This window comes from Ceratotherium simum, chromosome 33, assembly GCF_057802395.1.
Source record: "Ceratotherium simum simum isolate JZ-2026a chromosome 33, ASM5780239v1, whole genome shotgun sequence".
NCBI lineage: Eukaryota > Metazoa > Chordata > Mammalia > Perissodactyla > Rhinocerotidae > Ceratotherium > Ceratotherium simum.
Window position 1 is genome coordinate 3,010,477 of NC_141932.1, and position 24,401 is coordinate 3,034,877.

At 46.5% G+C, this 24,401-nt stretch overlaps 1 protein-coding gene across 6 annotated transcripts; it reads right to left on the reverse strand.

Annotated features, from left to right (window-relative positions):
• Positions 1 to 1,859: 1,859 nt before the first annotated feature.
• Positions 1,860 to 23,762, reverse strand: LOC101398897 (uncharacterized). 6 transcript variants are annotated; one of them, XM_087421034.1, is made up of 5 exons: positions 23,359 to 23,762; positions 23,060 to 23,261; positions 21,554 to 21,680; positions 9,901 to 9,996; positions 1,860 to 5,275 (listed from the first exon to the last, which is right to left on the reverse strand). In XM_087421034.1, the coding sequence occupies exons 2-5, from the start codon at positions 23,156 to 23,158 to the stop codon at positions 3,639 to 3,641; spliced, it is 1,959 nt and encodes a 652-aa protein (XP_087277160.1). In that variant the 5' UTR covers positions 23,159 to 23,261; positions 23,359 to 23,762; the 3' UTR covers positions 1,860 to 3,638. The 6 variants fall into 6 exon arrangements, with proteins under 6 accessions (XP_087277160.1, XP_087277162.1, XP_004439163.2 ...); XM_087421036.1 differs by lacking the exon at positions 23,060 to 23,261 and having other exon boundaries at positions 21,591 to 21,680; XM_004439106.3 differs by lacking the exon at positions 23,060 to 23,261.
• Positions 23,763 to 24,401: the final 639 nt, after the last annotated feature.

Genomic DNA, 24,401 nt, shown 5'->3' on the forward strand with positions numbered 1-24,401 from the left:
ATGATCTATCAATTAAAAGACAGAAAGTGGCAGAATGGATAAAAAAGCATGACCTGACCATGTGCTGTTATAAGAAATGTACTTCAAATATAATAATATAGATAAGGTTGAAAATAAAATTATGGAAAAATATAAACCATGCAAACATTAATCAAAAAAGGCAGTAGTGACTATATTAATATCAGATAAAGTATGCTTCAAAGGCAAGAAAATGAACAGAGGTAAAAAGAGACATTACATAAAGATAAAAGGGTCAATACACCAACATGACATAGCAATCCTAAATCTGTATGCACCAAATTAACAGAGCTTTGAAATAACATGAAGCACAAACTGCTAGAATTTAAAGGAGGACAATTCCACCATTACACTGCAGGGCTTCAACACCCCCCTCTCAGCTACTGATAGAAGTATGAGCCAGAAAATCAGCCACAGATATAGAAAATCTGAATGATACCACCAACCAATAGGATCGTGCAGATATTTACAGAAACTCCACCCAATGACAGCAGAAGACACATTCTTTTCAAGCAGCCATACAGAACATTCAAGATAAACCATATCCTGGGTCATGAAACAAACTTCAACAAATTTAAGCAGTCAGACCAAACGTGAAAGAAACTGGATCAAAAACAAAAAGATAGCATGAAATACTCCAAACATTAGGAAATGAAATAATATACTTCTGAATAATCCATGGGTTACAGAGGAAGTCTCTAAAAGAATCAAGAAATATCTGTAGAAATGAATAAATTGTAATTAAAACATATTAAAACTTGTGGGACAAAGCTAGAAGAGTGCTGTGAAGGAAATTTATAGAACTTAACGCTATTATTAGGAAACAAAGTTTCAAATCAATAATCTCAACACCCACCTCAAAAAATACAAATAGCAAAATACAACCAAAACAAAGTAGAAGAAAGAATATAATAAAGATCAGAACAAAAATCAGTGAAATTAAAAACAGATACTAGTGGGCCGGGCCCGTGGCTTAGCAGTTAAGTGTGCACGCTCCGCTACTGGCGGCCGGGGTTCAGCTCCTGGGCACGGACCAACGCACCGCTTGTCCGGCCATGCTGAGGCCGCGTCCCACATACAGCAACTAGAAGGATGTGCAGCTATGACATACAACTATCTACTGAGGCTTTGGGGAGAAAAAAGGAGGAGGACTGACAATAGTTAGCTCAAAGCCAGTCTTCCTCAGCAAAAAGAGGAGGATTAGCACGGATGTTAGCTCAGGGCTGATCTTCCTCACAAAAAAAAAAAAAACAAAAAAAAACAAAAAACAGATACTAGTGAAAAATCAATGATATAAAGTACTGGTTCTTCAAAATGATCAATAAAATTGATAACTATCTAAGAAGACTGACAAAGATACAAAGAGAGCTGACACATTTCCAAAATCAGGAATATAATGGGACCTAATTATAGATCCAGCTGCTATTAAAAAGATAAGGGAATACTTCAAATAAGTCTACAAAATGGAATGTTTAGATGAAATTCCTTGAAAAGGACAAACTATCTGATTTATCCAATATGAAATACTCTCAACAGTTCTATACTTCTCAAATAAAATAATATGTAATTAAAAAGGATCCAAAAGAAAAATCTCCAGGCCCAAATGGCTCACTGGAGAATACTACCAAACATTAAAATAACAAAATAACACCAATTATAGTCTTCCAAAAAAAAAAAAAAAATAGAAAGGACCAATACCTCCCAATTTAACTTGGGAAGTCACTATCACCTAGACACCAAAAACCAACAACGACAGTCATTTAAAAAAACAAACAAAAAAGAATGAGAACTACACATGATTATCACTCAAGAAATTAGAAGAAAACATCCTCGACAAAAAATAATCAAATGGAATGCTTTTAATATGGTACATAAAAATTATACTCCACAACCAAGTGGGGTTTGTTCCAAGAATGCGAGGCTGGTTCAATATTCAAAACTCAATCAATGAAATACATATCAACAGGCTGTGGAAGAAAAATCAGATAATTGTATCAGTTAATGTAAAGCACTTGACAAAACCCAATACTTATTCATAATAACAAAAAATCTCAGCAAATTAGGAAAAGAGAGAAACTTTCTAAACTTCGTAAGAAAACTCTATGGAAAAAACTTACAACTATCATCATACTTAATGATGAAAAATGGAACATTTCCCCCCTAATATCAGGCATCAGTCAAAGATGTGACTACTCCTTACTTCTTACTACTCCTAATCAACATCATAGTGGAAGTCCTAGCTAGTGCAGTAAGACAAGAAAAGGAAATAGTAAATATATAGACCGGGAAGGAAGAAATATAAGAGTCTCCTTTTGCAGGTGACATTTCTATTAAAAAAACCCACGGATTCTATCCAAAGAAATGGCTAATGAGTGAGTTCAGCAAGGTTGCAGGATACCAAAACAACATCCAAAAAGCAATTATATTTCTGTATACTATCAAAGATCCTGTGGAAAATTAAAATTTAAAAATCAATGCCATTGGGCCGGCCCTGTGGCTTGGTGGTTAAGTGCGCACGCTGCGATGCTGGTGGCCCGGGTTCGGATCCCGGGTGCGCATCGAGGCACCACTTCTCCGTTCATCCTGAGGCCGAGTCCCGCATACAGCAACTAGAAGGATGTGCAGCTACGACATACAACTATCCACTGGGGCTTTGGGGGGAAAAAATAAAATAAATAAAATCTTAAAAAAAAAAAAAATCAATGCCATTTATTATAACTCAAAAAAAAAAAAAAAAAACCCTCCAAAAACCTAGATACAAACCCTAACAAAAGCGTACAGAACCTCTCTGTTGAAAATTATAAAATGGTGATAAATCAAGAATTACTTAAATAAATGCAGTATATCATGTACTATGTTCATGATGATTCTCAACAAATTGATCTACAGATTTAAATCAATTTCTATAAAAATGAGACCAAGATTTTCTGTAAAAATAGACAAACTTATCCTAAGATTTATATGGAAAGTCAAAGGAACTAGGAAAGCTAAATCAATTTTAAATAAAAATAAAGAGGAATCATTTTACTCAATTTTCAGATTTACCATGTAGCTGCAGAAATTAAACAATAGACTGCGAACAAAAAGTTGGAGTGTTAAGTGTCTAAAACCACACAAAGAATGGTTTGTCTTTTAAAAATCAAAGCCTTAAATAGTCTTAATTGGTGCAATAAAATGTGCCACTCATTCGTGTATCCTTATCTCCTTAAAATATCTTCCCTTAACTCTCTAACTCTCCTGACACTGGACAGCAATGAATGTACATACAAGACACATAAAGGGTCAAGGCCATTTGCTTCTGAAACATTCCCCTTGCCCCAAGTGAACTAAGGAATCCATGACAAAGTGCTGTAGACTTGATAGAGAAGTCTCAAACAAAGTGTGTTTGCATTTCATTTTCTTTTCTAAGTCCACTCCTCCTTGTAAAAAGACTTCCTGAGATAACACTGCAGTGTAAACTAAGGAGAAAGATGTAGCTGAAGGTTATCCTTGGTGTACAATAAGCACTGGTCTCTCCCTCATGGATGAATTCTGAGATACAGGATAAGGCTCTAGAGGCTGGGTCAATTTCTAAAACACGTCTTTACATGACAAGTAATGATCTGCAACAAAAGATTTTCTCACAGTGAAGATACTTGTGGGGTTTCTCTTTGGTTTTGGTATGTATGATCAGATGCTGTGGTAGATGTTTTCTCTGGCAAAAGACTTTCCTCGGTGTTTACATTCAAAAAGTCTTTCCCCAAAAGGAGTTCTCGGAGGGTGACTGAGGTTGGTACACTTGTGAACGGTCTTCCCACTTCTGTTACCCTGACAGGGTTTCTCCCAGAATGAATCCTTTGATGCTGAGTGAGAGATGAGCTGCGACTGAAGGCCTTTCCACATTCACTGCACTTATAGGGCTTCTCTCCAGTGTGGATAATGGCGTGTCGAATCAGGTTTGTGCTCCAGCAAAAGGATTTCCCGCACTCCATGCATTCATAAGGCTTCTCTCCACTATGAATCCGCTGGTGCCTCGTGAGGCCTGACCGACGGTTAAACGCCTTTCCACACTCCATGCACTCAAAGGGCTTCTCTCCGGTGTGGATGCTGAAGTGCCGAATGAGGTCTTTCCTAGTACTAAAGGCTTTCCCACATTCTTTGCACTCAAAAGGTTTCTCTCCAGTGTGGGCCCTTTTATGCAAGATAAAAGTGGAACAGTGGGTAAAGGCCCTTCCACATTCAGTGCACACAAAAGGCTTCTCCCCAGTGTGAATTCGCTGGTGCCTCTTGAGGTATGACCTGTGGTTGAAGGCCTTCCCACACTCAAGGCACTCAAAGGGCTTCTCTCCAGTGTGGATGACGTAGTGGTGAATGAGGGCTGCGCTCTCACAGAAGGCTTTCCCACATTCACTGCACTCATAGGGCTTCTCCCCAGTGTGAGTCTGCTGGTGCCACATGAGGTATGACTTGTGTTTGAAGACCTTGCCACACTCGAAGCATTCATAGGGATTCTCGCCACCATGGATGATGTGATGTCGAAGGAATCCTGGCCTATGTCGAAAGACTTGCCCACATTCTTTGCACACAAAAGATTTTTCTCCAGTGTGTCTCCTCTTATGCAAGACAAAATTGGAGCGATGGGTGAAGGCCTTTCCACATTCATTGCACTTATAAGGCTTCTCTCCACTGTGAATCCGCTGGTGTTGTGTAAGATATGACTTTCGGTTGAAGGCCTTCCCACACTCCATGCACTCATAGGGCCTCTCCCCAGTGTGGATCATGTGGTGCTGAAGGAGGTGTGTGCTCTTAATAAATGTTTTCCCACACTCGGTGCATTCATACGGCTTCACTCCAGAGTGAATCTTCTCATGTCCAGCAAGGAGGTGTTTCTTGTTAAAAACTTTCCCACATTCATTGCATTTAAAGATATTTTCCTCTTCCCGAATGATGGGATCTTCACCTGATCCACATGAGTCATGGTCAAGAACAGCAGCTCCCAGAGGGACAGACTCCTGTACAATCCATGAACATACACCATCAGCTGTCCCTAAACCATCACGTTCAGCGCTCATTTTCCCAGGGAGCTTCTCCCTCCAGGGGTCTATCCCTGGTCTCAAGTCTCCTTCTTGCATTTCCAATGGCCCCTCCTGATCCTTGGTTCGGCACACCTGGGAGTCCCCTGGGGCTCCTTGTGTTAGCTGTTCCTGGAGAGAGACTCCCTCAGACTGGGCTGGCTCACAAGTGGTAGGTTCTGTGGTCTTGGGTTTTCCTTCGTCACCTGAAAGAAAGCCAGTATACAACAGGGCCTGTTAGTAATGCCAACATAGAAGAAACAAAATCAGCATTTCAGTGAAAAAAATGAAGATGAAAATATTGCCTCTGTGTCTGCTATGTTTTGCTACCTCTAAATCCCAGGATAGCAATTTCTTTCTTTCCTGGTCTTTGGACTGTTGAGACCTTGAAAGGGAGACGCGGGGGGAGAGGCTGGAAGAGGAGATGGAGGATCTGAAGTGAAGGTACCACCACAATTCCAGATTGGACGTGGCTGGACAGAGTAATAATGATGCTGTGTTTTGAGTGTCCTCTGAGCGAAGACATCCCACGCTGCTACAAGAACACTGGGAGGGGCCGGCCCCATGGCTTAGAAGTTAAGTGCTTGCGCTCTGCTACTGGCAGCCCGGGTTCGGATCCCAAGCGCGCACCGACACACCAGTTCTCCGGCCATGCTGAGGCCACGTCCCACATACAGCAACTAGGAGGATGTGCAACTATGACATACAACTATCTACTGGGGCTTTGGGGAGAAAAAGCGGAAAAAAAAGGAGGAGGATTGGCAATAGATGTTAGCTCAGGGCTGGTCTTCCTCAGCAAAAAGAAGAGGATTAGCATGGATGTTAGCTTAGGGCTGATCTTCCTCACAAAAAAAAAAAAAAAAAAAAGAACACTGGGAAAGGGCATCTAACACAGCCCTGAGAGAAGCCATGAAGTGTGTAATGCGAAATTAACTTCCCCCAAGGAGAAGTTTGGTCTTTGTACCAACTCCAAATAAGTAACCTCTAAATTCTGGGTATCTCCAGAGTGACAGGAATGCCTGTTATTCATGGTAGGCCCCTAGGTAGTTTATGCTAAGGAGATGACTCAGGGTAAGGTCTGGCTGCATCAGAAAGACTGACCACGCAATGAGAAAGGTGGGGCTTTGAGTCATGAGGTATCAGCTGGACCTCTGGAAAGGGAAGGAGGACTGGAGACTGAGTCCCACTGGTAAAGACTCAATCAATCGTACTCAGGTAATGAAGGCTCAATAAAACTCTGGATACGCAGGCTCTGGAGAGTTTCCTGCCTTGGCAAAACTCCACGCACATCCTGCCATACATCAACACCAGGACGTAATGAGCTGCTGAGGACGCGGGAGCTTCATGTTTGGAACACTTCCAGCCCCACATTCTGCATCTCTTCTGATTTGTATCCTTTATCTATAATAAATATGACAGTGAGTATAGAAGGTTTTAGGGAGTTTTGTGAGTCTGTCTAGCAAATCATCGAACCTGATAGTGGTTTTGGGAAATCCCTGAACTTCTGGCTGGTGTCAGAAGACCTGGGCAGACTTGGCAGCCTTAGAGTTCTGTGTCCTTAACTCTGAGTTTGGCTAATTCTGTGCGGGAAGAGATCAGGGGAGTTTTCCAATAGGAGGAGCCCATGATGTGAGTCCTACTGGCACCATAAGAGTTGCCACAAAGAGAAGGTGGGAGGGGCACTGTAGCCTCAGAAGACAGAATGTACACGGCACTGCAGAACATGCGAGCACAGTGCTGATGAGAATCCAGGGGCAGGTGGGAACAGAGGGGAAGGTGATCCCCAGGGTTCTGACTTGGGTGACAGTGAGGACTCCCAGGACAGGGCTCATAAGGCAGGAGGTGAGCAGGACTGGGCTGGACATATTGAGTCTGGTATGCTTGAGGAACAGTTTGGTGAAAAGGCTAGCAAAATACACACAATCTAGATGGAAACAATGATAGCACTTTACTTGAAGACATTAAAGAGGTATAGCAGTGAATAATTAAATAATATAAAACCAGTAAGTCCACCCAAATGAATATATAAATTCAATACAATTCCCTGTAAAGTGCCAGTTGGGTTATAGTGGAACTTGGTAGTCTGACTGTAAGGTTTGTATTAAAGGCCAAAGAGGCAAGAATACAGAGAAGGGTACCTAACTAACCAGATAATAGTATCATGGGCTTACAGATTTAAGACACTGTAGTACCAGCACAGAGAAGACAAACAGGCAATGGAAACAGAACCGAGAGAGCTCAGGAGATACGCTCACACACATATGGAGTCTTGGTAGATGGCGGAGGAGGCAGAGTGGCTCAGTGGTAAAAGGAGAGCATGTGCAGTGAATGGAGCTAGAAAAATTGGTGACACGCTGGGAATGAATACACTGCATTCCCATCTCACACTCTACTTGACCTCCACCTCCAACTGAAGAGTCAAATGTCAAATGGCAAGTTTTAAAACTTTTAGAATAAAATAAACAAGAATATCTTTTTGATATTGGGGGTAAAGCAAGATTTTTATGCAAGACACAAAATCATTAGTAATTTAGAAATGTCATAAATTACACTACACTAAAATAAGAACCTCTCTACTCAACAAAATTTACTTTAAAGAGTAAAAAGATAATTAAATAGTAGAAAATTATATTTGCAACATCTATCACTGACAAAAGTATCAGGAATGTACAAAGAAACCCTACAAATCAAAAGGCAAACAAGTCAACAGAAAAATAAGCATTCATCATAAAATGACATTTCAAAGAAGAAAATACAGACTGACCTAAAATCATACGGTAAGGTGCTGGAGCTTAACAATGAGAGAAATGCAAATCAAGACCAAATCAGATACAACTGTGTGTCCATTTGATAAGCAAAAATTAAGGAGCCTCAGAATATCAACTAGTGGACAGGATCTGATCCATGGAACCTCCTTTCTGTCCAGGTGGAAGAGTAAGTTGGTGCAGCCTCTTTAGACAACAATCGCAGTTATTGTGTAAACTTGAAAATTTGCATAGCCTATAATCCATTTCACTGGGAGGAACATCAGACACCCCTAGTCATGTGCAAGATGACCAACAGACATGAATGTTCTTGGCAGCAGTGTTTGTGATTGAAAAGATGTAAGGAACTAAATGCCCCAGAGAGCGGATGAATACAATGTGAGACAGGTGCATTTTTTATTTATTTTCTTCAACTGTAAGGACTTTCAGAATATTTTTATGTTGAGTAGAGAAAGGATCAAGTTACAAAACAAGCAGAATACAACTGAAGAAAGAATTTCCCTGAAAAGGTGTGGTCTAGACTCTAGCTCAAGCCTTGGCCATGGCCAGCACCAAAACCTGTCCTGCTGGGTCAAAGGAGACACCACAGACATGACAGTCTAAATCACGCAGTAGAAGGAGACAGACTTTACCTTCAACATGAAAACTTGCTGACAGATCCTTGGCCAAATGCTGAGACATCTGTGGGAAGTGGTAACTGTCTGGATGGTAGGATATGGGGAGTGGTGGAGGTGGAGGTATGAGGAATTCTCTGAGGCTGTATCTAGTCTTCCAACCTGCGTCTAACCAATCACTCAGACTTGGGAGGTGGGAGGAGTGAACAACATAGGGGGTCCTTGCCAGGCAGGTTGACTTTGGGTGCCTTTGAGATTTTCAAGTAGAGATGTGGGATTGAGGAGAGGGCAGAAGGCCTAGAACAGATTCTGAGGGGCTGTGGAGAGAATGGACAAAGCAACCCAAGGCACCAATAGAGGGGAGAGAACATGACTCTGTGGTGGCACCAATCACCACACACAGCAGCCCCAATGCCCTCAGCAGTCCAGGTGTGGGGCAGAGGTGGTCAAATGTCACCTTGAGGTCTTACCAATGAGGAGGGACAGAAAGACAGGGAACAAGGGAGTGCTTCTGAGATTCTGACTGACGCTCAGAGGAGGGGTGGATGGAGAAGGTGGGAAGGGGGTAGGCAGAGTGTAGCTGGAGAGAGGGACCAGGAGAGGAAGAAAGGCCCTTTCCTCAGAGTGCAGAGGGACATGTGAGACACCTTCTTTATTCTGACCAATGTGACAGGAATGACACCAACAGCTTACTGTCATGATGGCTCAGAGGCTGTGCTAGGCAGTTTTCTGCATTAATGCACTACGTGATTACATCCCCAACCACCCAGTGACATAGAAGCTACTATTACTAGCATTTTCCGGAACAGAGTGAGAGTAGCAGACCACACTCACCCAACTCTTTGCTCCTCTCCTTGGACACACAGCTCGGCCTCCTTTCCCAGCCCCAGGCACCCAAGTGAGGCCAGATGCCTAGTTCCTGTCAGTGGGATGTGAGGGGACCTGGTGTCTGTGGGAGTGGGTGTGACATCTCCCCTGCCCCTCTCCAGTCTCCTCTGCCAGCTGGAGGGTGTCAGGACAACCTTACAGCCACATGTTAACACACAACGGACCTGGGTCCCTGCCTGCTGACCCACATGCACCTTGGTGTGAGTGAGGAAACCAGCTTCCACACGCTGAGCACCGAGATCCTGGAGTATGTCTGATACGGTAGCTAGCTTTAACTTAGCCGAACTTATACACAAACACACGATGAGATCCTGCAACTTTGCTAGAGCCACAGAGCAGGTGATCGGCAAGCCAGGCTTTCAGCCCAAGCAGTTGGGGCCCAACACAGATCTTAGCTCACACCTCTGCTCTCTGGGAGGACAGAAGGCCCATGGGCCAAAGGGCTCCATGGCGTCCAAACCACCAGAGGCCACGACAAGAAGCTTCCCCAGGGAACCACGGCCAGTGGTCTCCCCAGGTCTCCAGCCTGCAGGCTCTCCCAGCTGCCCACACCCGGGCTCCTACCTGCACAGGTGCTTTGGGAGAGGTCTTTCTTCACCGTCCACAGCTCTTGCCCGTGCTCCAGCTGGTAGATCAGCTCAGGTCTGGGAACAGGACACCCTGTTCATGGAGAAGCAAAGAGGACACACAGGGCTTTTTTGAAATGAAATAAAACTTCTCAACCTAGTCTGGGACTTCAGGATGTGGACCAGACCTCGGAATAGAGCTGCTCCCATCCACACAAACAAAATACTGACCTGTGACCCAGAAACTAAGGGCACAAACACCATCACTGGGATCCAAAGACTTTAGACAGTAACGCTGGCTGTGTAGACAGCACCTACGCCCTCTGACTTTCATCACAGATTCCCAGTGTATTGAGTTGTAGTCACGGAAGCCAAGGAATATGATCCCCCTTCCAGAAGATATTTTCTTTTTTTTTTTTTTTTTTAAGATTTTATTTCTTTCTTTCTTTTTCCCCAAAGCCCCAGTAGATAGTTGTATGTCGTAGTTGCACATCCTTCTAGTTGCTGTATGTGGGACGTGGCCTCAGCATGGCCGGAGAAGCAGTGCGTCAGTGCGCGCCCGGGATCCGAACCCGGGCCGCCAGCAGCGGAGCGCGTGCACTTAACCGCTAAGCCACGGGGCCGGCCCTGGAAGATATTTTCTTACTAATTCAAGTTAAGTGGGTCTCAACCACCTGTGCATGAAAACCTCCTGGGATGTCTGGCTCACATTCAACTGAAAGCAATCTCTGCAGGTGAGGCCTGGATGTTAGCAGATTTAAGAACCTCCCCAGACGATTCTGGCATCAAGGAAGGGTTGAAATAGCCTTGTCTCCACCAACTTGCCAGTGGCATTCCTCAATCACCAATAGTTTGAGGCAGGCAGGTGACCCACACCAGCCACTCTGTGAGGAGAAAGCTTTATTCCAGAATGGCTGAATGAGGGATCTGCCGCTCCCATTGTCTTGTAGCATCCTGGGGCTTTTGTGCAGGAATCTGCCTAAGGACCTAGACCAAGGAGAGGAAGCAAAGAAACAGGGAACTGGGTTGGTACCCACCAACCCGGAAGCCAGCTCCACGTCTAAACTTCTTAGGTGAGACAACAAATTTCCTTCAGGATGAAGACTGAGCTGCTCCGTCACACGCAGCCAAACATGGATGTAGGGGGAAAAAAGACACAAGGTGTCTATAGAGAAGTCATTGAGAGAGACACCAGGTCCCACAGAAGGCTCCTCTGTCAGATCCTGAACCGCAGCCCAGGATTCATTAGTTGTCACTTAGTAAACACACACTCATGTCTGCTACATGCCCAGCACAGGACTCAGTGATGGGGCAGGAGAAAGGTGAATGAGACCTTCCCTCAGCTCTGTCAGGTGTCATTCCCCCTGTGACCTCAGGGCCTTTGCACATGTTGGCCATTCTACCTGGAACACTGTTCTCTCCCCACCTTGCTCCGTCTAGCTAACTTGAACTCTTTGGGTCTCAGCTCAAATGTCACTGCCTAAGAAGACTTCACTAAACTGTGGCTCCTGAATCCAGGTATTTAATCAATCTGCCACATTGCTGTGGAATTTTTAATGCTAATAGTAAGTCAAAAACTAATATTTATATGGTGTAACCATATCCCAAGGAACATGCCAAGCTATTTAAATGCACGTCATTTAAAATTGAATAAATCAATGGAATAATATAAGACAAAATATGTGTCTTCATTGATCTAAGTCTTTTTTCCGATCCTAAGTAAAGTATTGAAGGAGTGCTCCTCGGGTCCCTTTTGTAGTCTAAAAGTGTGATCATCTAAGTCTTCAAGGGCTGTCATTCCCCACTTGGTACCTTATCTGGAAGAGATGATCCCATCAGTCTGATTTTCTGTGGTCAAGAGACCAAGTTTCTGGGCTAGTGACCTCAGGGCATCTAGGATAACTGGCTGTTGTACAAGCTAAGGTCCCCCCAGAGAGTGTGCTGGGAATGGAAGTGTGCCAACAACCCTGAAGTCAGTGGTGGCTGCTCAATGAGTTACTCTCCCTCCCATCTATAGAAGACTGATGGCATCGGCCTGTCCTTTCAAGAGGGCCTCCCTGGTGAAGGGTCTAGGCACAGGTCCCTGGTGCAATACAGGGATGCACCGGCGATGTGGCGTGGGGCGCCCTCCTCACAGATGCCATGGCACAGACGAGGCTTAAACTACTTCAAGGGCCAGTCTTGTTATTGTTGCTGCCTTACTGCTGAGGCAGTCTGTCCCCCGACCCAGCAGGGTACAAGGGATCCCACCCTTGGAGACTGGTGGTTCAACTACAATGGAGTATCTTGTTCCTGCTTCCCATTGAGAAACTGAGGTGGTTTCTCAATTCATTTGAGATTGTACATCCTCTGGCCAATGTGTCTGGGTGCTTCTGAGTGCTGCTGCCTATCAGCATTCTAAGAGTCTCCTCCTTCAAACCAAACCTTCACACAGTCAGTCACACAACCACTGCTCTCCCAGATGTAAGCCCCGGCCCCTGTGCGGTTGTTTGGGACACCCCAGAAAGGGAGGCCGCCACTCAGCACAGGCCACTTGGGACTGCCAGGAGCTTATCAGGTAAATAACCTAAATAAAAGAAAGAAAAATGGTTAGAGAAAAAGAGGTGACCGAACAGAAGAGGAAGAAAAAAAAGATTTTGTTTGGAAAGGGAACAAAAAAAAGAAAAACGGGGGGTACTAATCCCAGGGAGGCTGCTGCCCGACCAGGCCCCTCCCACCTTCCTCTCATCAGCAAGAGACAAACTAAAAACCAAGGCTTCAGGAGGCCAAAGCCCAATAGGAAAAAAAAAAAAAGGGAGGGGTCTTTAAAGCTTATGTACCCAGCAAATGCCAGGTCTAGCAAACAGAATACTCGTTCTAGACTATTGATTTAAAAACAGTAACAAAAAACAAACTCCTAGATACAGGGGGAAAAATACAAGGAATCCAAATAATATACAACATGTAACTAAATTAAAATACTGTCTATAATTGGACCCAGCCAGAAATCCAAAATTTATATACCAAAAATTCACATAATTTACATAACAAATTAGATAATAATTGAGTATATAGCATAAATACAATAAAATTTATATACTAAGAAATTTGGTATTACAAACACAAAACAAGGAACTGATTGGTTTTGTGCCTCTACAATATAGGTTCTAAATTAACTTCAGAATTTGCTAAAATGCACCAACTGACAAACTTCATGAACTTAATACTGGGGCTCAAAATACAGCTATACGTGGGAATTCCACTAAATTTAAACATTGTACTCCCCAATCTTAAAAAGTAACTAAATATACAGGGGCACATATGTATGGTGACAAATAAAAACTAGACCATTGATGGTGAACATGATGCAGCCTATACAGAAACTGAAATACAATAACGTACACCTGAAATTTACACAATGTTATAAGCCAATATGACCTCAATAAAATAATTTTTTTTTTAAAGTTACTAAATACAGGGGGCCGGCCCCGTGGTGTAGCGGTTAAGTGTGCACGCTCCGCTGCCAGCGGCCCAGGTTCGGATCCTGGGCACGCACCAATGCACCGCTTGTCAAGCCATGTTGTGGCGGCGTCCCATATAAAGTGGAGGAAGATGGGCACAGATGTTAGCCCAGGGCCAGTCTTCCTCTGCAAAAAGAGGAGGATTGGCATGATGTTAGCTCAGGGCTGATCTTCCTCACGATAAATAAATAAATAAATAAAAGTTACTAAATATAAAATAGGAAAAATAGGTATGCCTCATTCTAACTGTAGCCTTGCCTAAATTTCCCATAGTCATAGTACCCACTGCCCCCTACTGGGCATAGATGCTCTGACACAATACACTATTAAATAAATTTTTGGCACTTACAAATTGGCTGGATAAAATGGGACCCTATAGACCCCAGTTAAAATAGCTAACAGGCTCAACATAAGTTGAAAAAGGGCCTTTGGAAAGTAAAATTTACTGTATAAAACGTAATTAATAAAGGGGTGACTATCACTGCTGCTTCTCCATTTACAGCCCTATTGTGCCTGTTCTTAAACCTCGGAAAGATAAAGGGCACCTCCTGGTAGGTTACCACAACCTTACCACTGTGGTCTCGTCCATTATGCTCCCTGTTATGGACTGAACTGTGACTCCTAAATTTCCTATGTTAAGCCCTAACCCCCAATGTGATATTTGGGGATAGGGCCTTTAAGGAGGTAATTAAGGTTAAATGAGGTCAGGGGGTGGGGCCCTAATGTGGCAGCTCTGGTGTCTTTATAGAACAGAAAGCCTCGCTCAGCCAGAGAAAAGGCCAGGTGAGGACACAGAAAGAAGGTGGCCAGGAAGAGATCTTCATCGGAAACTGATCTGCTGGCACCTGGATCTGGGACTTTCAGCCTCCAGAACCGTGTGACAATAAACTTCTGTTGTTTAAGCCACACAGTAAACGCAGCCTGAGCTGACTAATACAGTCCACATACCCAATATCCAATATCATTAAAATTACTAATGTTATCCAGTCGACAACCAGTAATTATTTTGTGCTTATAGACTTGGGTAATATGTTCTGTCCGGGGCCTATTTCAACAGCCTCTCAGCCAGTCTCCTTCCCGTGGGAAGGGAAACAGGACCCCTTTTCCAGGCTACCTGTGGGCTAGCTCAGTAGCTCTGCCATCACACACAGTCTCTGCACACAAGATCTCAACTGCGCCCACCTTTCTCCAGGAGCACAGAGGTGACTTGACACTGACGAGAGAGCCTTGTCCAAGGAGACTCATTTGACATACTCATTATGGATATGTAAGTCCAACATCTTTTAGTCCTTTTGGGGACTAGTTTTAGACAATAATGCTATTTAGTATTATTTTGGGCCTGGTGGCAACATATTCCTCATTTATAAATTTCACTTAATCTCACTGATACTGATACTTACAAATCAGCCCACCTTCAATGGGGATCCCTCCAACAAAGGCTCTAAGATCTATTCAAAATACGTTGAACATTCACTCCCATTAGTGCCCTCGGAGACTCCTTCACTGAAAAGGCACTGACCACCTCTCTTCCTGCAGTCTCCGAGTCCCTATGATGGCCCTAAATTGCCCCAGGGCTTCTGACAGAAGAAACTGTCCCCCTCAGCCTCGTACTATACACTACTAAAACGACAAGGACTAACTACACACTAGGCTCTCCTGGAAATAGAGGCTCTCACAGACCCTGCGCTGTGACCCCCACACCCAGGTGGGTCATGGAAACAGCACATCACAGGCTCACACAGCTACCAGAGCCCCAACACAGGACAGAACCCAACCTGGGCCCTCGCGTGTATTCCATCTGCAGGAGGGATGGCCTCCCCTCTACTCAGTCCTCTGCCAGATGCCAGGGTGCTGGAGGTCACCTCTCCCCCAGACCCCTTGGCTACCCAGGGAGCCCTTGGGATTAACTTAGTGAATAATAATGGGAGTTCGTGGACTATAAGAAAGACACTGCTAACCACCATACGTGATGGAGCTCAGTGGAATGTTACTACTTTCCATCCCTTAGGCATGATGTCCTAAATAAAAAATGGGGCTTAAGAAACAATACTCAGGGCCAGCCCCGTGGCTTAGCGGTTGGGTGCATGCGCTCCGCTACTGGCGGCCCGGGTTCGGATCCCGGGCGCCCACCGACGCACCGCTTCTCCGGCCATGCTGAGGCCGTGTCCCACGTACAGCAACTAGAAGGATGTGCAGCTATGACATACAACTATCTACTGGGGCTTTGGGGGGAAAATAAATAAATAAATAAAATTATATTTAAAAAAAAAAAAAAAGAAAGAAACAACACTTGGCCAAACTTCCGAGGGTCATCTTAGCACCAGGTGCCCTGACCAACAAATGGCCCCATCTTCACGTTCATCATAAACGCATGGGTCACTGCCTAAAAACTGTCCCCTTCAGGGTAAAGAACTCTGGGAATCTCTTGACTCACAGTTACCCCAAAATAAGTCAAAATCACAAGTCTCTACACATACAAGGCCTTGTCAGGGCACTCCTTATTCCCTTCGGAGTTACAGACTTAACTGATAATAACAAAGACACACATTTCACTTCTCAAGTTACACAATGCTGGGCTCCTGAAAGAAGCATTCAACAGAGCTTTCCTGGCCCTCACAGGCCCCAAACAGCTGGTTTATCGAAAAGACATAATGCTCTCCTCCAGCTTCCAAATTCCAGCCTGACAAACAAACCCCTAGACGGTCTCTATCTTGCCCCCAGCCTCAATCTTTCTGGTCTGAGGCCCTTGGCCTACTTAATCTCACACTCACTCTAACCTTCTGGGAGCCTTCAGGTTCCCACTGCCCTTCCCTATACTTGAAGGCGAATGGGCCTCACCTCCACGTATCCAAAAACCCATTCTATATGAGGCCCTTCAAAACGCCTCCCCCTACAGTTACACAATTTCAAGTTTGTCACCATCCCAGGAATGCTGGAGGCCAGATTGAGGGAGCATACTCTCCTAGGACCTATTAACCATGGATTGTCCCACAGGCCAGGCAGCTGCTCATCTGATATGTAACCTATCTGAGCCTGAACTTAAAAAACAAAGAAAAGAACCCCACAAAAAAACCAAACCTTGATGTGCAGCCGCACACCATTCTGATAACTGCTGGTTTTATTACTACTGGTCCGGGTTCTTTCGTTGGCTTACAGCTCGGAGGCCCAAACCCTACAAGTAAGCCACTGTCTCAACCTAACATGGCAAAGGCTGAGGCCCACATCAACTCGAGTGGGTACCCACTTGGAGAGGTACCCCAGTCCCATATCCAGGCAACATCGTCCCAGAACAAGACCTCAACGATGAAGCTGACGTCACCGGGGACACTAAAACCTTCACACCACGGTCGAAGGACCACCTCTCCTGGGACAGCAATTAGACCTGGGACCTTCTGCTTTCTCCTTTTGATATTAGGAATTCTATTACATTCCTGAGCTTGCTGCTACTTTCTTAGCCCATGATCCTGGTGTATTTCTTGCCTTCTGTCAAAGGAAAATCTGACAGAGGTTGCTGCTGTGACATTTTAAAAATTAATGGAGATTACTGCTTTCCCGAGGAGGCACCTGCCTCATATCAATCAATCCCTTAAATTCCTGGAGAGAGGGGCACCCACTTTCCCAAGCCTTCTCCTACTATCACCCCAGCTCTCACCATGACCTCCTTCCCTTGGTTACACACCGTGATATAACAAGAAATATACACTTGGTCTTTGTCCCCATTCCTGGCACATAGCACCTAAAACCCTTCAAAATTCCTAAGCAACAGAAGCATCTTTTTGTGTGTGTGTGTGTGAGGAAGATCAGCCCTGAGCTAACATCCATGCCAATCCTCCCCTTTTTGCTGAGGAAGACTGGCCCTGGGCTAACATCTGTGCCCATCTTCCTCCACTTTACGTGGGAGGCCACTACAGCACGGCCTGACAAGTGGTGCGTCAGTGCGCACCCGGGCTTCCAAACCCGGGCATCCAAACCCGGGCTGCCAGCAGCGGAGCGTGGCACACTTAACTGCTACACCACGGCCCGCATCTTTTGTTATATTTGGTTTTTGTCCTCAGAAGAGACAAAGGTGAAAGGAGCATCTTTTGTTATTTCTAACAAGTTTCTTTCCACCACATCTGAGTTAATGTTAATGAGTTGACTTTTGGAAGGCCCCTAAGGAGGAGGGGCTGGTCACCAGGGGAACCAACTACCTGACTGGAGAGTTGGAACTTCAGCCTCACCCCCTGACCTCTGTGGACAGGAGAGGAGCTGGAGGTTGAGTTCAATCACCAATGGCCAGTGATTTCATCAATCACACCCACCTAAGGAAGCTTCCTTAAAAACCCTAACTCAAGTGGTTCAGAGATCTTCCAGGTTGGTGACCACATCAAGGTGCCGGGAGGGTGGCAAGCCTGGAGAAGGGACGGAAGCTCAGCGCCCCGGCCTGCAGACCCTGCCCTATGCATCTCTTCCATGTAGCTGTTTCTGATTTGTATCCTTTATATAAACAGATAACAAGTAAGGCACTTTGCTGAGCTCAGTGGGTCGCTCTAGCAAACTACTGAACCTGAGGAAGGGGTCATGGGAACCTCTGATTTATAGCTGGTTAGTCAGGACAGGTGACAACCTGGACTTGTGACTGGCATCTGAAATGGGTGGGTGGGAGGTGGAAGGGCTGTCTTGTGGGGTCTGTGCTAACTCCAGGTAGTGTCAGAACTGCTTGGTGTGGAAAACCCATACATTCGATGTCATGAGTAGAGAAAAAGAAGTTTTTTACTTTTACACATAAATACCACACGTGCACGTGTGTGTGTACATATATATACGTATATATAAAATTCATACTTTTAGCGCACTTTACAACGCCACTCAGATGTGTGACATCCTCAACAATTTCAGATTGATTTTCTTGGCTAACGCTATATAAACAGAAAACTTAGTTATGGGCCTGGCCTGCAGGGACTTTCTGTGTCTCTACTTGTTGTGTTCCTCCTTTCCACTCTCATAATGAAATATTTTCTATACTCTTTAGGGCAACTTATGCAGTACTTTCTAAAAATCTCCACTATCATCACTCTGAAGTTTCCTTAACATGATATCAAAACATCGAAGGACCAATTATTTAACCATTCCTTTAAAAAATTTGTTATTTTACAATGTGTTGACAGGCAGTGGGCCTTACCCCTCCCAGGGCTAGCTAATCCCTAGAATAACAATTTCTCTTGGAGCACACCTTTCACATGCAAACCAACAATCCAAAGCCACACTCCACCCACCTCATCTAACTCACATACCAAGCCAATATTTCCTGGCCCTAAATCAACCCAAATCCAGGTTCCAGACAACCAGGGACGGCCCCTAGTACCCCAAAGACTACCAGAGATATTCAAAGGAGTCAGTTCTAAGCTGTCCCCTGCCCTACCGTGCCTTTCCCACAGAAACCCCCATAAATGTTCTGGGTCATGCTTTCTTTCCCCTCAATCCTCGTTTTCCTCCTGGCCAACGCTGGTGCTTCCCTATGTGACCCTGGGAGACACAGTGTGTCCCTTCTCCCGAGAGAGCCGTAGTAAGTTGTTCTTTCCCTGGCATTACCCCTCCACATTGTCGGTTACTAAGTCACCTCCATAAAGTGAAATCCCACAGGTACAAACTGATATAGTGAGAATGCTGTGAGAATTACATGAGTGGAGCATGAACAATGTCTGAACACTCCTGACATGTGGTCAGTGCTCAAACAGCAGTAGTAACTACTTTTCTTAAAAGTGACCCACTTTTTATTTTTCTTAGATCTCTTCAAAAAAGGAATCTTGCGGGGGCCGGCCCCGGGGCATAGTGGTTAAGTGCGTGCGCTCCACTGCTGGTGGCCCGGGTTCGGATCCCCGGCGCGCACCAATGCACCGCTTGTCAGGCCATGCTGTGGCCACATCCCATATAAAGTGGAGGAAGATGGGCACAGATGTTAGCCCAGGGCCAGTCTTCCTCAGCAAAAAAAGGAGGACTGGCACGGATGTTAGCTCAGGGCTGATCTTCCTCCCACAAACAAAAAAAGAGAATCTTGTGTCACTCTGCTAAATGGGAAACTGAGTCCCCTGCATTGATGGCAGGTCACCCTGAAAATGCAGCCCTGCAATCAAAGTGAGGTTGTTAAGGCCCAGCAGGCTCGTGCTGCCTGCTCAGGGCTGTGAGCCTGAGGCAACTCTCTCTCTTGAAAAGGGGAAAGTAGCAATAGTTGGAGGGGGTAGGGGAGTGAAGAAGGGGTGTCCTGAACCCAGACTTTCCATCAACAACAACAGGAAGCAGAAAGAGAAGAAATAAAGGAATGGCTTCCTCAGTGTCTCTCTCAGTGCCAGCTGTTGAAGAGTCTCGGCACTCTCTGAAACAGGGTTTCTCAACCTGGCATGATTATTTAGGTCGAGATAATTCTTTGTCTGGAGGGCAGAAAGGAAGCTGTCTTGTGCATTATAAGGGTGTTTAGTGGCATCCCAGGTCTCACACCAGATGTCAGTAGCATCCACATCACAGGTGTAACAAGCAAAAATATCTCCAGACATTGCTGAATTTCTTCTGGGCAGCAACATCACTCCTGAGAAGCACTGGACGAGAAGGTTTTAAACAGGAATGTGAAAGAAAGTGAGCAGGATGGGGAGACCCTCCATGAGATTTGGCGGTCAGGACACAGCCGAGTGAGGTGGTGACTATGCTGAGCAGGGATGGCTGTATGAAAGGCTGAAGTGCCAAAGAAACTCACCAGGCAGACAGAACAGCAAGCGCACGTGCAAACGTGCTGGGGAAACAGCAGGAAGACAAGCACGGCGGGAGAAGAGAGAGCTCGGGGAGAGCAAGTGAAGAGGAGTGAAGAGCCATCAGGACCAGATGCTGAACTTTTTATTTTAAGAAGTTTCCTTACAAAATTTAACCTATCAAACTTTTCTAATTCTGCTTTCTCTATTTTCACTGACACACAACATAACTCCAGCTCTCTAAAATAGGTATGTCTTACTCTGACCCCTGGACATACAGCCCTCCTTTTCCTCAAATTGAGTGGTCTATAGTGATTATCCTCAAGCTGAAAAACATCTAGGCTGGTGTTTCTCAACAATGGCACTCTGACATTGTGGGCTAGAAAATTCTTTGTTGAAGCGAGCTGTCTTGTCCACTGTAGGATGTTTAGCATCATCTCTGGACTCTACCAACCAGATGCCCGTACTGCCCCCACCCAGGAGTGACAATCAAAAGCGGCTGCAGACATTACCAAATGTCTCCCGGGGGGTGAAACCACCGAGTATTGAGAAGCACTTCTCTAATTTTTCTCTTGTACTAGCAGAGGATCTCGCTCCTGGACTTAGGAAACCAGATATGATCGTGAAGGCACAAGAGAATAAAGAAGCCCCATAACCCATAACCGAGATCACACTCGGTTATGTGCCAACAATACCTGCTGGCACTGAAGGCAAAGGCCTCCTGGGGCCTGCCTGACTCACCCTCTTCCTGGAGAACATCCCAGCACTCACGGCCCTGTGAACTGGGCTGTAGGGGACACCTGAGCCAACCAGGCTCAGTCAGGTCCCTCTCTGGAATGTGAAATAAGAACCTCAGACAGAGGCCAGTCTGTGCTGGGCACTGGGGAGAGAGGTTCAGGGAAGTATGGGCTCGGGTGGCCATTCCTGCCTCAGGGACACCCCAGAGAGCCCAGCAGCAGAGAAGGAAAGAGAAACAATATAAACATGCAAGGAAGTAGAGACAAGGAACCTGGGGGCCACAGAGGGCCGGGACTGAGGTGGCCAGTCCTGTCACAAACTCGCTGAGGAGAAAAAGCCATTCTGAAATGACAGCGACATGAGCAGACCCAGAGAGAGAAGCCAGGACAAGAAACTCAGAAGCCAGGGCATAATCATGGTGGTTCCCAGTTCTCATGTCAGTCACTCAAAGGGCCCAACCGGAAATCCTGCCTTTCGGTTCCTTACATCACTTTCTAGGAGCCAAAGGGGAACTGTTTCTTGCCCAAAGAGACACAGGGAGACCAGGCAGGAAGAGGTGAGTCTAGAAAATGACTGAAGCTGTGGGAGGAGGGAGAGAGGGCTCCTGAGGTCTTCTTGACCAGCTGAGACGGAGCCAGAGGTTGGAATGAAGGAAGTGGCAAGTCCCCCCAGTGGTGGAGTGGGGGTGCCTTACCCAGAGACACCAGGAGCCCACAGTTTTCTAGCATCACCTCCTGGTACAGGGTCCTCTGGGCCAGGTCTAGCTGCCCCCATTCCTCCTGGGTGAAAATCACGGCCACATCATCGAAGGTCACAGACACCTGGAAAGTCAAATAGAGGCAGCAGCATTAGCCTTAGGGGTGTTGGACAGGATCAGAGCTCCTCTCTACATTACTGGTAAAGGTGCAGAGAGATCAAGGTCCTAATCACTGAGTACCTCCTGAGAGCTGAACTCTGTGCTGGGCTCAAGGGGGAGGTGGTCAATGCTTTGGACATAACACAATAGTATAAGACAGAGAAGCTTCCCATGCAGAAGGCATCGGAAAATGACAGAAAACAATGGAAATGACATGTAGACTGTGACACGCAGATTGTAAGTGCTCTGGGACAACAGAAGAATAAGAAAATAATGATAATATTATCAATGATTGTAAATGAAGCAATACCCCAGCCTCACTGGTCCTGCTAGACGCCTGCCTCTCGCCGAGGGCTTCACATTCCGGTTAAAGCAACTAACAGTCCTCAGTCCTTAACTCAACCTCCTGTAGCTGGCATCCAAAATCTGGAAACCCCGACACTTGTCAGCTCTGCTACCTTGGAGACATCACTTCATTTCTCTGAGTCTGGATTTCTGGATCAATACAATAACAGCTCCCACTTCACCAGTAACAGTTGTGAAATTTAGACAAATACCTGGAGTGCTTTCAGGTTTTCGTTAATTCTCCCACAGCCCCTGAGGTCAACATCTCATCACCTCCATGCCAAGTCCTGAGACTACTGGACCTCCACCCCTTCACGGTGTCTCCAGTCTCACAAACCAGGAGCAATATATTAACACAGGTTACTCTAGCACAGGGTCTAACAGAGTAAGCCAACACTCCTCCATTATCAACGTGAATACATAGTAATGAGGTTGTGAAGCATTTACACCAACTCTCGCTGTTCAATCCATTACTGTCACCCCTGAAAATACTTCTGTGAACAGGGACAGAAACGCAGAGCCCTCACCACTGAACTCACAGGAGAGGCACCTGAAAGGGTGGCACCTACCCGGGTAATGGCAGGGCCTGGACCAGCTCCCCACACCCCCTGGTCCCCTTGGTCTCCCAGACTCCCAGGGAGATTCCCCAGTGAACCATTAGCCTTTTTTTCCTTCCTGAGTTCTGACAGCACTTATCTCTGAGACCAGGATACTTCAGGACCAGAAAGCACAAATGACCAAAGACAACACAAGCTTTGGCCATGAGAATAAGAGCCTCGACAGACCACAACCTCTGTCCTGGCTGAGGGCGGGTGGAACATCCTACAAAGGCCACACAATCTCGCCTTCCCAAGACGTGTCTCAACAGCTGGGGAGAACCACCGCAACCTCACAGGCCCTTTTGGGCCTCCTTAAATCACCAATACACCGTGCCTTTGTCCATACACTGCTCTCTGCCTGGAAAGCCCTGTCTCCCCTTCCCCCAATACCCACGGGCACCTGTTGGAAGAACAGGTGGGCCAGCGTAGATCCTTGCAGAACATGGTGGGAGTTGGGATTTACTCCAAGTATGATAGGAGCCCCTGGAGGAAGCATCATTCAGTCGTTCCACAACCTAGGAAGCATCTGTCAGAGCCCAACACCGTTCAGGACTGGGGATCAATTCTGCGGTAAACCAGCTCTGCGTGCCGAAACACGACAACTGCGAAGATAAACCCGGTGGACGGCTTGGCTCCCGGCCCCTTCAGGAACCGTCCCCGCCCTCGCAGAAAAGAATTCCGAAGTCGCCGTCCACTTACCTGTGTCTGAGCGGAGGACGCCGCCGCCATCGTGGGACCCCGAGAGTCGAGCGACGCTGGGGGAGCGAACACCGGGTGACCTGCTGACCCCCACAGCCTCGCCCGGGGACTTCGGCGGACTGTCGCACTCCGCGCCGCCGAGTCCTTCTAGAAAAGGCGACCGAGACCCAGGGCGCCGCCCTTGGCGACGGCGGGGAGGGAGCGCGGCTGCAGCGGGCCCGAGAGGCTGCGGCCCGGCGAGCGAGCAGGGGACACGCCCGGTATACGGAGTCGCGGCCCGAACAAAGACGCGACGGTGATTCCTATCCTCCTGCCCAGCTCGGTCGTGACGAAAGGCTCGAGAACCCGAGCTAAACCGGCCCTCATCAACCCAAGCCCGCCCGCGACCGAACCAGAGAGGCAAATGGCGTCCTCCCTGGGAAACCCGGAAGTCCCGCCCACGTACGTGGGCCGCGGGAAACGCCCCTGTCCCAGGCCGTAATTGGCTAGCACCCCCCTCAGGCGCACAATGCACAGCCTTCTGGGTAGTGTAGTTTCCTCACTATACCCACTATCTTCTTATACCCACTATCTTCTTATAGCCACTATACTCACTATCTTCCTCCGCGCAGGCGGCGCGCTGGGAACCGAGAGCCGCCCGGCCCCGCCCCCTTACGGAGGGCGCAACTCAGAAGGAACAAGGGGTGGGGGAACGCGTGCTTTCTGTGCCTGGGAAATTGAGGCTCGGAATGCAGGGTCGTTCGCCCAGGGTCAGGGCCAGTGCAAAGGGCGGAACCGGGCCCTCGGCTCGCGGCTCACCTGGTGACTTCGCCTTCCGGTCACCTCCTACTCTACTGGGGGATAGACAAAAAGTAGCTTAAAAGTCTTCCCGAGTAGGATGCCGGAAGACCGCTTGGTGCGTAGCGCCTCACTGACCGCGCTCTCCTGGGCCTTCTTTGACCCGGAGCCTCCTTCATATGATGCGTGAACTTCTGAGTCACGTAGTTGGCCCAGATCCCCCGAAGAATGGATTTGCTGTCCCTTGAGGTGGGGAGGCCACAAGT